This window comes from Lichenostomus cassidix, chromosome 2 (genome assembly GCF_008360975.1).
Source record: "Lichenostomus cassidix isolate B80296 chromosome 2, HeHo_3.0, whole genome shotgun sequence".
Classification (NCBI taxonomy): domain Eukaryota; kingdom Metazoa; phylum Chordata; class Aves; order Passeriformes; family Meliphagidae; genus Lichenostomus; species Lichenostomus cassidix.
Genome location: NC_139482.1, coordinates 14,953,292 through 14,968,756, shown reverse-complemented (window position 1 = coordinate 14,968,756; position 15,465 = coordinate 14,953,292). Strand labels below are relative to the sequence as shown.

The following is a 15,465-nucleotide window of genomic DNA, read 5'->3' as shown; positions in this document are numbered from 1 at the left end:
TTCCCTTCAAGGCCCTTCACCATCTTCGTTGCCCTCCTTTGGATAGTCTCTAAAAGCTTTATATCCTTACATTATGGTGCCCAACACTGCACACAGGCCTCAAGGAGAGGCTGCCCCAGGTCAGAGCAGAGCAGGACAATCCCCTCCCTTGCCCGGCTGGAGCTGCTGTGCCTGATGCCCCCCAGGACACAGTCAGCACTCCCGGCTGGCAGCGCGCTGCTGACAGCCCGCAGTAGGCAGCTGCGGGCAGCAGCAGCCCTGTCTTTCCCGCCGGGCCGCTGCCGCAGAGCCGCCCAGCCCCGGGACCGCTCCGCGCACACGGAACGGGAAGAGCTGAGCCGCGCCGGCCGCCGTGCACCGCAGCGCCTGCGCAGAGCGGCGCGGCCCTGCTGCCATGGCGCTCCGCGCGGGAGGCCCGGCGCTGGCGCTGCTGCGGGGCCGCCTCAGCCTGCCGGGCCCCGCTGCCCGCGGGCACGCCCGGCTCGGCCGCTCCGGCGCCGCCGCGCAGCCGGCTGCCGAGGAGCCGGCGGAAGGTAGGCACGGGTCGCCGGGCCGCGCTGCGTTCGCTGCGGGCCGCGGTGCGGCACAGCGGGCTCTGCCGGGGGGCGTGCGGAGGGGAGCGGCCTGCCCCGCTCGGCCCCGCCGGGGCAATGCCCGAGTGCCGGGCGTGAGGAGCCCCGCAGGGCCTGGGCCGCCCGGCCGGGCAGGGAGGGCGGCTGTGCCTTGCCGGGGTGCAGCCCAGGAGGCCGCAGTCCGCTGTCAGTGCCCGGGACTCGGTTTGTTACACGTAGATACCAGCTAGAGGTAAATCAAGTGACGGGGCTTATCCCGAGAGACCCCTCAAAAGCACATGGGAAACGTGTGACTGACGCTGTGTCTTCAGCTCAGAACTAGTGAGAGGTGGTGTCCATTGCTGCTGTGCATCGGTCTGCAAAGGACAGCAGAGCGAGAAGTTGTCAGATCACATAATCTCTATAGTGACTAAGGATGTGCAGGTAGTAAATCAGGCAAAAATCACATCCATTCTGGCCTAATGCAGAGACCTGATCGTGTCACTCATCCATGGGACTTGTCTGTTCGGCATCTTGGTCACTTCATCCTTCTTTGTTCGTATGGAAAATGTGATATTTATCATCTTCAGAAAGCGTTTCCTTGGTCTTCTGATGAAAATGCTTTATAAAACTAAGTTGAAAGAACTACTGCGGTTGTTGTTTACAAGCCTCTCCGAGAGCTTAATAAACTTGTAAAATAAAAGAGTTTAAAAAAAAAAGAAATACCATTAAGTAATACTAACAACTGTCATGTAATGATACTTAAGGTTTTCTTGAGGCCACCATATCCCATGGGTTCCTAATGACCAAAAACATGGAATAAAGAGCTTTCTGTTGACTCTTCCTGTTGCAGATAGTAGCTGCTGGGAAATGCTTCCCAGCTTCCCAATCCGAATGACAAAAAAGAAGCATTAACAGGTAATAGCTTCACAGGCTCTGCTGATGTGATGTGGTCAATAGATTAGTTTGAAAGTTGGGCAGAGAATTGATCATGATTTCAGACTTGGGAGATGGCCCTTTTGCCTGTGTGCAATGAAGGAAGAAGTTCCGTGTTTCTGGGTGTTCACATGTCTTGATTCCATGTGAATTCTGGAGACTGTCAGCAGGAATACACATTGCCAGTAGTGTGATGAGATATGACTGATCTGTGGGTTTATTGTAGTGGAGTAGATGAAAGTGTATTATTAAGTGAAAATTTTGAGTAGGAGTTTACTGTAAAGGAAGATGCTGAGTTGTAAAAATAGCAAGTGTTGAATTGTTCCGCAGTGCTGGTTTTGTGGTAGTGAAGAGAGATTATAATTTAACTGAAGCTTGCCAATGGTCTAGACCTGCCTTGCAGCCTTGCTGGTGTTTCCAGACGCCTATGTGTGTGCAAAGTGATAGTGAACAGCAAATTAAAGAACAAAGATTCCTTGTAATATGAAGCTTCCTGTGGCATCAAGTCAAGTCAGTATTGTTTCTTCCTACCTTTCCTACTCCTTGTTATTACAAATGTATGCATTTGTGAGAGAAATACACTTACATTTCTTTCTTTCATTCCTTCTTCATTGTTCTTCATTCTTTTCATTTTTGCTGCCATGATCCTGGAGATCCAGGACAAACCTTTGTTCAGTTGTTCAATCCAGAGGAAGAGATTAAGTGTACTAAAATCATCTTTCTGTTTCTGTACAAGCCTTGATACTTGTTTCTTTTCACAGATGCTGAAGTCAGTACCAGGATAAAGACTTTTGCTGAAGTCCAGACAGAACGACTGGATCAAGCTGAACGGACTGTTTTAATTAAGTGCCCATCAAAACTTAATGAAAAAAAATTACTGCAGTACTTATCCAGTCATGGAAATGTTAGGAGTCATTTCTTTTTTGAAAATCGTGTAAGTAATTAATAATGTAAACTAAAATCTAGACTTAGATAAAAAGGAATACCAGAAAGAAAATTTGGTTCAGGCCTCACACATGAGTTAAGCTTATTATATACAATTATCTACAATTAGTACATTAAACCAATTTTCATCTGTGCTAATGTTCACAAGCTGCTGAGCACTTGATTTTTGTTCGTAAGTCAGCAAAGCAACACCTCTAAGGAATAGCCAGCAACCTGTTTTGCACTGTCTTTGAAACTTTTATATAGCACTGTTCATTGTTCTGACAATAGAGATAGCTCTTTTTTATGTGTTTCTTGAGTATTTTAGTTGTGAAGATTAATATATTTCAGAACTTTTATGTTTAGTGCTTAATGCCAAGAGTAGCACTTCCTAAATACTTTTAAACTCTTGTGAAAAAAGCATCTAAAATGTGTTGAGATATTGAACCTAGCATTTGACTTCAGGGCTGTTTGATTAATCTGTCTTAGTAGCCCCAGAAACATCTGAATAATATCAGTACAATGAATTCAATCATTTTATGCATTTCTCTAACCTTGTATTTCCATTCTTAATGTTTTAGGGCATCAATGCTTTAATAGAGTTTTCAGAAAAGAGCAGTATAGCCTCGTTGCAGGATGCTGTTGGAATCCCAAGTGCTTCAGAGCATCATGTTGTCCCATTTAAATCAAGACTTTTTACTTTCACACTGAAAAATCCAGTGGGTCAACATGTTGAAGAGACACCACTTCACTTTTCTCCTCAGAGTCACATTCCAGTGAAAGACCTTATTCAAAAGCTTTGTCTTGCAGACAGCGTAAGTAGACGTTTCTAGATCTCTCTTAATTAAAAATGAACCATGTTCATTTCAGATTTGCAAGTGGGCATGTGAAATTTATAAAGCAATTTATTTCTATTAAAAAAGTAACATATTAGAATTTTATGTGAATGATTCTCCTACATTGAATGGTTCTCCTACACTGAAATAAATAATGAATTATTTATTTTATTGTTATTACTATTGTGAAAATAATTTCTCTATATGAAAGAAACCTTTTTGAAATTAAAAAAATAACCTTCTAATTGCATTAAGTAGATTAAAATATATGTTTATAGGTAGAAGATGGGTCATTGTATTTTTACAGTGTTTATTTTCTGAACTAGATAAGCAGTCAGATGTACATTCTACTGAATGAGCATCAGCTTACAGAAGAAAACATCAAGCTCCGATTTCTGGCCTGTTCTTTGGTTCGGGATTTTACACGTGCATATTTCCCAGACAGCACTGTAAAGCCATTTGGCTCTTCAGTCAACACATTTGGCAAACTGGGATCTGATGTGGACATGTTTTTGGACTTCTGTGATACACGAAAGCATGCTACAAAAATGGTAAGATTATGGTGTACATCTTCAGTTTGGATTTCTTCAGCAGAGCAGCTCATTTACTGTTTCACACACAGGAATCAGTTTATTTTTATTTAGGTTTTACATGTGTTCTTACTATAGAATGTGGACAAGTTTATTTGAATGTTTGGATTTGAAAACTTTGAAATAATGAACGTGACATGGAAGAGATCTTTGCAATAGGAAGAAAATTATTTGGTGTTTACGTAAATTTTGTACTATTAGGGTGAATTTCACTATGAAAAAAACCCTCATCCTCTCAAATTGTTTCAGCAGAGTCAGACCTTCCCATTCTACTGTTGCATTTTCTTCTCTGTAGCTTCTGGGCTTCAGCCATGTTCTGTTAAAACTTGGCTTTGTTTTTTTAGGGTCCTCTGTGTCCTAAAGCAGAGTAAGCTTGTGCACCTGCTCACATCTATATTTTGGGAGGGTTGTCAGGTTCTTTTCCTTACCTTAAAGAGATGACTTACTGCTCCAGGAAAATTACTGGGTTTTGTACTGGGCTGTGTATGTATTTATACACACACTTTGTGTGTGTGGAGGTGTGAAAGCTCAGGACCTGGGATAGTAATGGTGAATGGTTGCAGGTGACACACTGTCCAGAGAAAATTCCCATGTTAGCCTGATTTTCATTGTGAAGGGAATTAGTTGGCTTAATTCTGAAAGGAGCTTGAGTTTGAGCTGGCATGTGGGAACTGTAGATGTTCTGGGGACCAGGACACAGGAGCAAACAGGAACTGAGCCAGATCAACAACGCAGATGCTTTCAGTTGTCAGACATTACATAAGGTACCTTACATAAGGTATTTTACATAAGGTAAGTTATTTGAAAGCCTCATTGATAATACAACAGTAAGCATCAAAACAAGCAGTGATTTCTAAGCAAGCATAGGGTCTTGAAATTGAATTTGTTGACCAAAACATAGAATTTGCCACTACCTTGAGAAGCTGAGGGTTACAATATCTCCAGTAAGCATTATGCAGTCAGCAGTCTTGCCTTTTTCAGTGTACATACTAAATTTCATCTGAATCATGTCTTTACCCATGGTGTGATTTGGAAACTTGCACTATGTGTCTGACTTCACAGGTTTAGTTTAGTTTGTGAATGCTTTGTATTTGAGCTGCTTCAAATTGTAGTGGTTATTTAGAGTATGTTGTATCTTGGGCCTCGTGCATGTAGGCACAGAAAATAGGAAGGGACTGGATCAGGCATTTTTGGAAGGATCTTATGTCTTGCTACTGTTTTTTGACTGTGAATGGGTAAGTATCCTGTAAGATTGGAGAATTAAGTAGGAAAGAGAGATAATGAGAATCAGGATAGGAAAAAGGGTGAATTAGGTCAGAAATGCCCAGTGGAGAAGTTGGGATTCTTCATGGATTCTGAGTTAATAATAAAGCAATTCTCATATTGAGAAAAGTTTTATTTGTGTGGTGACAGGGAGTTTGGGAAAAACGAGCTCTGTTTTCCTTAAAAGACAATGGGCTTAAGCTTTTGAAGGTTGAAAATTCTCTCAGCTTTTCGATACAATTTGTATATTGCCATGTAATTTACTTTTAAAGAAGTAACCCTTCAAATAATCTATAAATGTATATAGATTTTAGTATTACTACAGTGATAAAACCCAATGAAAGCAAATATGTCAGCTGAAGAGAAAGATTGTGTGTGTCAGAAGTGTTAAAATCTAGGAACCCTTTACATTTAAATAGTAAAGTTACCTCTTAAATTTTGAATGAATACTTTTCAAGTATAAAATATCTATTTTCAAAGCATGTTTGGTAACTAGCCGTTTTCTTTATTGTGTAGCCTTTGTAGAGATAGAAGTTCTGTTGTGAAATGTAGAGTATTTGATGATGACTGAGTTTACTAGCAGCTGTGATTGCCTGTGGATGGTTGAGAGACATTACTGTGGGGAGAAAAAGGGGAGGTAGCTTTAGTTACAAGTAATTTAGCAACAATAGAAAAAGTATCTTCTGATTTCCTCACTTTTGTAGCCTTTCAGGAGGTGCCAGCAATGGAGGAGAATCAGGCATTTCAGCACCTATTTACATGAAATAACTTTTCTTGAGCCTTATGGCAAACTGATTACTAGTTGTAAATTTAAAAAAGGGGCAAAAGTGATAACATTCTTTATCAAGAGTGGATTATCAATACAATGTTAGACCACAGCTATGACATGTGGGCAGTTAGGGAGATTAATGAATGACTTAAAACAGGGCTCTGTGGTATTTTTAGAGTAGCAAGTTTTGTTGAAACAGTTATGCTTCTTGCTTAGGTTACTGTATCAATTTACCCACAAGTAATAGTTCACCTTATTTTCTGTTTTTGAGTAACATGGCAAGAGTAGGGGAAGAACCTGTGTTGGGGCAAGTGTATCAGTACTTCAAACCCCGTATCTAGCACCAAAGCATATATGAAGGTTCTGTCAATGAGTAAGAGTATCTACTCCATCATTACAAAAAAGTCTTCATTCAGTTTTTGAAAGATAGTGAGGTGCTGTCTGGAAAGGCCTATTGTGGTTTTATTCATATTGTTACGAATATGACTATCAACACCAGCACCCCTATATGGCCGCTGAGTCCTTATCTTTATTTTTCCTGTTAATTACCTCGATGTTGATAGTTACAGGCTCCTTTCACTTGGAGCCAGTCCTACTGCAGCATGCAGCCTAGCAGCCAGATGGGATTAGGAGCCTCTGTCCTGGCATGTTTCACCACTCGTGCTGACAGGAGGAGCCATTGGCAGGAGGGGAGCAGGAACAGTCACCTCGGTGATTGCCAGAGAGACTCAGAAATTCAGCACCTGAAGTGACTTCATGGGAGAGGTTGCAAAGTCCATAACTTCTGAATTGTTTCACCTGTCTGTGAGTTCACTAATTTGGTGACAGCAAAAGTAACCTGCTCTGTCTCAGTTACTAGTTGGGTCGATGTAATTTTGTTTGTATACTATGCATTCACCCGTGACATGTTCCAAGGGGGAGGATAAATCAGTGTCAAGTATTGGATTAGCAAGCAAAATTAGCTGAAAAGGCTTAAAAACACAGACTATAAAGAAAACAGAGATTTCACAGGTATTTTATTGAGGTAAAAACTACAGATAAAGCAAATCAAAATATGAAGACCTACAGAAAAGTTAATTTCTGATGTTAGAATATATCTTCACAATATTTTTTGTCTTTCAGTAAAACTGTATATGATATGATTAAGTCTTACAGAATTTTATCTTAGTTTTGAAGGATGAAGTAATTTGCATGCTAAAATTTTAAACTTTTTTTTTAAATGAAAAGACATTTTTCTTTACCCTGCTACTTGATTTACTAATAATTCATTGTTCTTCAAGGATTTGAAATGGAATTACTGGTAGTTTGAAATGAATGGTAATTTGGTTGTGTTGCCCCTCTCTAATTGTATGCTACTCTTTTGCAGTCGGTGCATTTATGCTCTCCTGGTAATTCCAGAACTCCTTTTAGCCAATAGTGAGATATAGTAGTATTATACTTTTGTTTGAGCATGTATCTTTACAGTGAGTTGATCACTATTAACCTGGAAAAATTGAATCACCAATAAAGAGTGTAAAAGAGTGAGCAATATGTTTTACCTATTTTAAGTTTGGTGGACTGCTTTGAATAATTCTTGTCTTTCAGTTCTAGTTGTACAAACTTGTCTGCAAATTTCTGTGGTCTGTCGGAAGTACTTTCAAATGTCTCTTTCATTCGAGAGCTAACAGCTTGCTTTTAAAATTCTGTGTTAGCCAAAAGGTCCCTTTGAAATGGAGTATCAGATGAAAAGATTACCATCAGAAAGATTAGCAACTCAGAGGATTCTTTCAGTGATTGGTGATTGCCTTGATAATTTTGGTCCTGGGTGTGCGAATGTACAGAAGATACTCAATGCCCGCTGCCCTCTGGTGAAATTTTTCCATCAACCAACAGGATTCGAGTGTGATCTGTCAGTGAGCAACAGGTGAGACCTGGTTTTAAACAGTTTGCAGAGAATTCTGATGTACTTTAAATGTTCTGAAAATCTATGATAACAACTGTTTAGTCTTCTCCTTTCCGTGTTCTTAACAAATCAGAATGTTGGCTCTGAAAGTCAAAAGGATATTTTTTGACTTCTAGAGCTTAGATTTTGATGTCCTTAAGTTATCTTTCTCCATCATAGGAAATACTTGCTAGCTGAAGTTGAAGACTCAAAACCCAGTCTATGCAATAAGGTTGTCTTAAAAAGAATTGAAAGAAGGCAGTGAGTGTTCGTTAACTATTTTTTCCCTTCGGCATTTACACAGCCTTTCTTGATTACTCTTCAGAATAAGCAGCTCCAGAATACTAATTTTTAGTGCTTTGGTTCCTAGTTATTTTGGTGTCCTTTTCTTCTCGTTAAATGCCTGCATACACCTGTTTGTTGGGAAGACCCCTTGGATGCCGAGTGAATTCCCGGTGTCGGGAAGGCAGCCTGCGGTGTTCCCGCCGCGCGGGGCTGTCTGAGCAGTGCCGCTAGGGGGCGCCGGCTGCCCAGCAATGCCGCTCTGTGCCAGCGGAGAGCAGACATGGCTGTGCTGTCCCTGGGGGCTGTGCTGTCCCTCGGGGCTGTGCTGTCCCTGGGGGCTGTGCTGTCCCTCGGGGCTGTGCAGTTCCTGGGGGCTGTGCAGTTCCTGGGGGCTGTGCTGTCCCTCGGGGCTGTGCTGTCCCTGGGGGCTGTGCTGTCCCTGGGGGCTGTGCTGTCCCTGGGGGCTGTGCTGTCCCTTGGAGCTGTGCTGTCCCTGGGGGCTGTGCTGTCCCTCGGGGCTGTGCTGTCCCTGGGGGCTGTGCTGTCCCTGGGGGCTGTGCTGTCCCTGGGGGCTGTGCTGTCACGTGATTTAGTCAGAAATAATCCCCTCCCTCCAGTAAACAACCCTGGCATGAGTGTACATAGCCAAAAATGAGTTACTGACCCTTTTGATTGTTGTTGGAAAATATAAAAATATGAGTGATTATCCTTCAGGATACCATGACAGGACCCAAGGAAATGGCCTGAAGTTGTGTCAGGGAAGGTGTAGGAAGGTTTAGGTTGGATCCTAGGAAAAGGTTCTTCAGCCAGAGGATGGTTGAGCACTGGAACAGGCTTCCCAGGGCAGTGGTCACAGCACCAAAACTGACAGAGTTCAAAAAGCTTTTGGAATGCTCTTAGGCTCATGGTGTGACTCTTGGGGCTGTCCTGTGCAGGGCCAGGAGTTGGGCATCGATGATCCTTGTGGGTCCCATGCAACTCAGCATATTTTGTGATTCTGTGATACGAGTTTAGTGCAGTTTTGTGATGTCTGCATCAGATACAATCAGATCAGATACACTCAGTTTTCTGAATTACCCAAAGTTCTGTTTCAGAATATGCAGGAGTTGTTAAGACAGTATTGAACAATTTTCTTACAATAAAATTACTTCTCTATATGTGGCCACGGTGAAAGTCACCACGTAATTCTGTACAAGCTTCCTTGTAATTCACTGCTGGTGGTTTGACTGGTTGGGACTGCTTGTCTTGTTATCATTTTTACTAGAAGGAAATCCCTCTGGATACCATAAAGCACCTCACAGCTGAAATTTCAGAAGTCCAGGTGTTACAAAATTTTGACCTAGTAAATATCCCCAAAAGGCTGTGCTGAATTTTTAGAACAATTTTTAGCACTTCAGGCTAAAACTGAACCAAAGTTTTACTCTCGTACTGTAATTCCATTTTTTTCCTACTTTTCCTTGCCCTCCCATTTGTACAATATATTAATGATTGTATAACAGTGTGAATAAGGAGATCAAAAACTGATCCATCTGAAAATCTTTATCCTTCCAGATTAGTTGTTTTTTCAGCTCAACTAAGCAGTAATCATTTGAAAATTACCAAACTGACTTGTTTTGTGGATTTCATTGTGTCTCTGGACTTAGGTTATTTTTCAGTGTAGCTTTTTATCTCTTCAGATAAAAGCTGTAAAAGAAGTTCCATTTATATTTTATTATATATTAGGGTAGAGATACTAACTAATGTACCTCAAAGACAGTTGTGGCTAAATTACCATTTTTACCTCAGTTCTGCATAGTTTGACTCCACAGTACTTGATGGTGATTTTTTTTATTTTTGGGGTTTTTTTTCCTCCCACTGTGATGTGGAACAGGGAAACAGGAAACAGTGCAAATGCAATGTTATTATTTACCCAGAACTGTATCTTTCCTACTATGGGAAACTACCAGGTGTGTGATCCTGGACAATTCAGGTGTTTCAATCCAAAGCATTCTACTGTTCTATGATTCTCTTCTGTTTTTTAAAATGTGTAAAAGTTGGGGTTTTTTTAATGGGTGCCCTCTTCTCTTATATTGAACAATGAACACTGCACCTGATACTTCATAATTCTCTCATTATTTACACATCTTCTCATTTCTTCCTCAGCATTGCTATAAGAAGTTCAGAACTCCTGTATATCTATGGCTGTCTTGATTCCCGCGTACGAGCATTGGTGTTCACTATACGATGCTGGGCCCGTGTTCATGGACTTACAAACAGTGCTCCTGGTACCTGGATTACAAACTTCTCCCTGACCATGATGGTCATGTTCTTTCTGCAAAGGAGATCGCCACCTATCATTCCTACACTAGACCAGCTTAAAGAACTGGCAGGTAAGCACAGCTGTTTCTGTGTTTATTGCACATTCATTTTCTCTAAACAGATAAATAAACCCCAAAAAATTTTTTATGCTCTCAAATGCTGATGGATATTACGTGTGCCTTAAGTTTAAGTGAACACACACATTTTATATGTAAATTCTAGTGAAAATAATGAATCTTTAAAGGCAAAATAAATCGATTTTCAATACAATACTGAATTCTAGTCAGAGAGGTTAAACTTATTCTATACCTTAGATAATTAAAAGTAATTTATCTCTTCAGTGCTCCTATGCTGATTTTTTATTTTTGTTATTTAGAAGACTTGTAGGGTTGTGTTTCTGGAGTTAAGGATTTTGTAGAGACTGATATGATGTGTATTGTTTTATAGATATCAAATGCTTAAAAGAAAGACTGTAGTTTTTTTCCTCCACTTTATAATATCCTTGAGACTGTTCAGGCCGTTTGCGAATAATTCTTATATCTCCACAAACAAGCTGTTCTGGCTGTTTCATACACAGCTTTCAGAGTGTGTTATCTTCAGTGAATTGTATGAAAGCATAGAGAATGACACCTCAAGTTCTTGATTCCTCACTCATGTCTTCTGCTTATTGACATGCTTCCTTGGAAGCTTTGAGTGCTTTCAGTGGAGAAAAAGGTCTGTGCTCAGTTGCTTTAAAATAATTTTAAACATTTCCATCAGAATTCTGTGGAATTTTTTATACACAAAACTCGTGTTCTGATATTTTACAAGAGTATTCCTAATTCTCTGAAGTTTTTCAGAAAAAGACAGTGGACACTGGGTCTGACTATTTTGAAACCCTCATGTGGGTAATAACCTCAGAGAGTTGTGCTGTTTAGCATATGCTACAGCCCTCTATGCAGAGATACCATGTTTGTTACTTATAAAAAGCATTGTCAGAGATATGACAATGTCGTTTATCTTATTCATGTAGGATTTACTCATGATGCTTTTCCTTTGCCCATCTGTAGACTATTTTCTTTTAATTCTTTTACCACTTAGGTTGAACCTGAAAGTTCACTTGTGAATTCCTAATTTGATTTATGTAATATGGTAGCATTGTTTTCAGTCATGTTTGTTTTCTGAATTTTGTTAAATACTGTGGCATTTATTGTTTATTGTTTGAAATGTGCCCAAAATTTTTCTTTCAGGTGAAAAAGACAAGCATATAATTGGAGGATATGATTGCTCATTTGTTAGTGATTTAAGGAAGATTAAACCTACAAAAAATACAGAAACACTTGGTAGGTAAATCTCCATCAATTTTGTTTTATGAGCATATTGAAAATAAACTTTTCCTTAATATTACTGATGGCCTTTGTTTTTCTTTCCCTTAGATGTGTTGCTGGGTGAGTTTTTTGAATATTTTGGAAACTTTGATTTCAGAAAGAATTCCATAAATCTTCGAAAGGTAAATGGATTTTAATTGCTCATTGTTATCAATTGAATCTCTCAATCTGCCATTTGACAAACTACATATGCTAAGCAACAATTTCTGTCATTTTTAATTGTACAGAAAAACTACATTTATATAGAAATGGAGTCCTTTCTGTGAAGGAGGAGTGTTTTGCTCTTGAAGCCAAAGAACTTTCAATTCCATTAAGATCATTTACAGTGTCATTACTTGGATATGCTGGAAAGCACAAACTGATACACAGCCAGTGTGATTTTACTAGAAAGCCCTGTAATAAAAGTAGCAGTTTTAAAACATTGAAGATATTTTCCTTCTGTGGGAAGAAAACTTAAAATGTCATAATGTCAGTCATAGCAAAAGTCTGTGACAAACCCTGTGCGCCAACAGACTTTGCATTTAAACTTGGGAGTCCAGACCCAACCAGAGCCTGCATTAAAACTCACAGCTGAGTTCTGGGGATGCTTTTGACACTGGAGTTTTCTACTGCAGTTTGTATCAGCCTGCAGTAACCGTACAGCAGCTCAGTAAGCGTGCCATAGCATGATAATTCTGTGCTATCACTTTAGTTTGCTTTATATGTTTAAGTTTTCCTATTGATCTGTGTGTGTATGCCAGTATAATAGAAATACATGAAAATGTAACTACTGTAACTCACACCTGTTCCTGCTGGGCTGCTTCCGGAATGGGGGATTCAGTGCTGTGCTGATGTGTGGATGCTCGTTTGTGTTCTGCTTCCTGTGTGGGCACTATGGATCACTGGCATAAGAGCTCTTTTTGCAGGTTGATGTAGAATTGGATTTATTTAGGTGGAGAACTCCTGTTTGCTATTAAGCCTTAAAAAGGCAAGCAAAAACACATTTGGAGCCTGAGCTAGTCAGGGGAGGTATCTGCACTGCTGTTTTTCTGACAGTCCTTTTGGCTGGCCCTGGGGCAAGAGTATGTAATGTGTACATAGACACTTCCTGGACCAGCAATAGCTGGTGGATTCGTGCTGGAGCTTCCAGGTGGAAAGGCTTGAATATGTTCTGCAATACAAAACCAGTCAGCTAAGAAACACTGATAAGTACTGAGATAGAAGTGCATTTGAATAGCAGACTGCATAGTTGTCAGCTACTTGTCTTGTACTACACCATGTGCTGAACAGTGGACCATGACCTGAGTAGTTCTGTGCTTAAAAGACAGACCAAACTGGGAGGAATTTCAGCCAAGGCAGCATTGCTGTTCAGTTACACCAGCTCTGTGAGCTCTCTGAGCACTGTGGGAGGAAAGGTTTGAACAGTTTAAATGCTTGCAATACATTATCAAACTGGACTTAATAAGTTCAGGTTAATATGATGCACTGATGCTGCCCATACACAAGTGGAGATTAGGGGTAGGAGGTTGCAATGGGTGAGATCTGAGTTTTGTTGGAAAGCAAATAGGAGAATGGCCAGAAAGATGTGTTAAGCTGTAGTTGTGTGTTCTTTACCTTGAAGGAAATCTAAGCTGAATGTGGCAAAGAAAACCAGCATTGAGAAGTTTCAGAGAACAAGAATCACATAGTCAGGTTGACAGAAAAATTAACTTGATTAATAACAACTGGGTGTTTTGCAAAATGTTCTCTAGAAGGTCAAAACACTTTTAATGCTAATGTTATAACTTGAGTGATTTGTTATTTGCTCAGCCTACAATGCACGTATGCAACTTCGGGTTTTTCTTTGTACTGTCTGCAGGGAAAGGAAGTAAATAAGCCTGAGTCGTCCCCTCTTTATATCTGGAATCCCTTTGAACAAGACCTTAATATCAGCAAGAATGTTAATCAGCCACAGCTGGAGAAATTTATAGCTATGGCCAGAGAAAGTGCCTGGATGTTACAGAAGGAAGATAAAACTCAGCAAATGATCGATAAAGAACCTTGGGGACTGGCAGCACTACTGATACCATTTGGAAAAAGTAGTTCCAGAAGGATGAAGAATAGGATGAAAGGAATAGGAAGTGAAACGATCAGAAGCCTCTTGGACTCCTTAAAGTTAAATAATGCAAACAGTCAACAAAAAGCAGTGGGAAAATGACTTGAAGCACAGAAATGCAGTAGCTAATATTCTGTTTTAGGAATTGAATGTGACACGCTGTCCAAAGAACATTACTTTTAATATTTCTATTATGGGGAATGGAGAATCAAACAATCTCTGTTTTTCATTGTGATGATTTTTGTATAGGTCTGCTTTCTTTCGGTACATTTTTCTCCTTACTCCTCCCTTTTCCATCTGTTTTATGAATGAAAAGTATTCAAATGTAAGTTTTACAGATGCGTTTTGGAAGTAGTCTTCAGCTGGGCACTCTTCTGTAAAAAAGGCTGACAGGAGCAGTATGGGGAAAAGCCTTTGGGAATTCTGTTGGCTAGCATACAAATGATATGCTAATTAAAAGCTCAAGACACAACCACCTTTCCATGAGACCACAATTTGAAAGAAGATAAATGTGTTGGAACCGCTGTTTCCAATCCAGTCATGTTTTGGAAGCCAGTAAAACCCAAGTGCATGTAACTATTTTTGCAATTGTTTTCCATTCATGTAGATAGTGCCAAGACAAAATAAAGAAAATGGAATTAGATAGTAGGGTGTGCAGTTTCATAAAGCATTTTACTACCACAGCTCTCCAAGGATAGTACAACTGTTTTGTGTTGGAGAAATGGGTTTGAACTTGTGTTTATTACCTGTTCAAATGTCTTTAGTCAATTCTCCTTTGTTTTCTCTACCCATAGAATACCCATAGACTGGTCCCCACCCACACTTGTTTCTTATTTTGCCTTCAGCTTCACTTTAAACCTGTATTTCAGGTTCAGGCAGGGGTTCTTGCATGCCCTTCTTGCTTTATCACTCTCCCCAAAGCTGCTGCCTACTAGGTGACATCAAAGCATTCTTGCAGAGGGATCTGTCTGATGCAGAGATCCACAGAGTCATGTATTATGCTGGAGTCCTATTTCCAATCTTGTCTTGGTTTCCATAGATTCAGCAGAACAGTGATTGTCCCCCTTGCAGATAAGTTGGGCCAGCAGAGTCAATGCTTTTCACTGACTTAGAACATTGAGTGCTGTTTCCTTCTGCCACAAAAAAAAAAGTCATTTCAGAGGAAGGAGGAGAGAGGAGGGAAGGAAGGAAATCAGAAAGGAAAATGGGAGAGCAGGCAAATATCAAATTTTAAAAGAATATTTGTGAGTATTTCACCTGTCCAGTTGGAGAGCCACTCATGCATTAAGACTAAATGGTAGCACTGTTAGCAATTCCACAGTGTTTTCTTTATTCTTAACAGAAATTCTGTAAAGGAAATTACTGTATTCAGAGATTATCATATAGATGCAACATCAGTCTTTATGATTACTGCTTCATTTTCAATACTTTTAGATTCTTTAATATTGCAGTGGTATATGAGCGTGTGTAGACGTTTTTCTAATGGTATAATCTGAACAATTTATAACTGTGTTTTCTCTTTTCTCTAATATGTTATTCATTGGAAATACTGTGGGCAATAGTGCATACTTCCAAGTACATGTAAAAACTGGGCAAGGAAAAGTATCTTCTAGGAGTTGGCAAACTAAAGGGTTAGAACTTCAGGTCAATT

General features: G+C 40.0%; 1 protein-coding gene across 1 annotated transcript; it reads left to right on the top strand.

Moving 5' to 3' along the window:
- The first annotated feature begins 382 nt into the window (after positions 1-382).
- On the top strand, positions 383-14,457 carry MTPAP (mitochondrial poly(A) polymerase). The gene is made up of 9 exons (XM_085050436.1): positions 383-533; positions 2,249-2,421; positions 2,993-3,226; positions 3,574-3,798; positions 7,561-7,772; positions 10,218-10,444; positions 11,603-11,695; positions 11,789-11,862; positions 13,578-14,457. Exons 1-9 carry the CDS (start codon positions 395-397, stop codon positions 13,914-13,916), a joined length of 1,716 nt encoding a protein of 571 aa, XP_084906562.1. The 5' UTR covers positions 383-394; the 3' UTR covers positions 13,917-14,457.
- Positions 14,458-15,465: the final 1,008 nt, after the last annotated feature.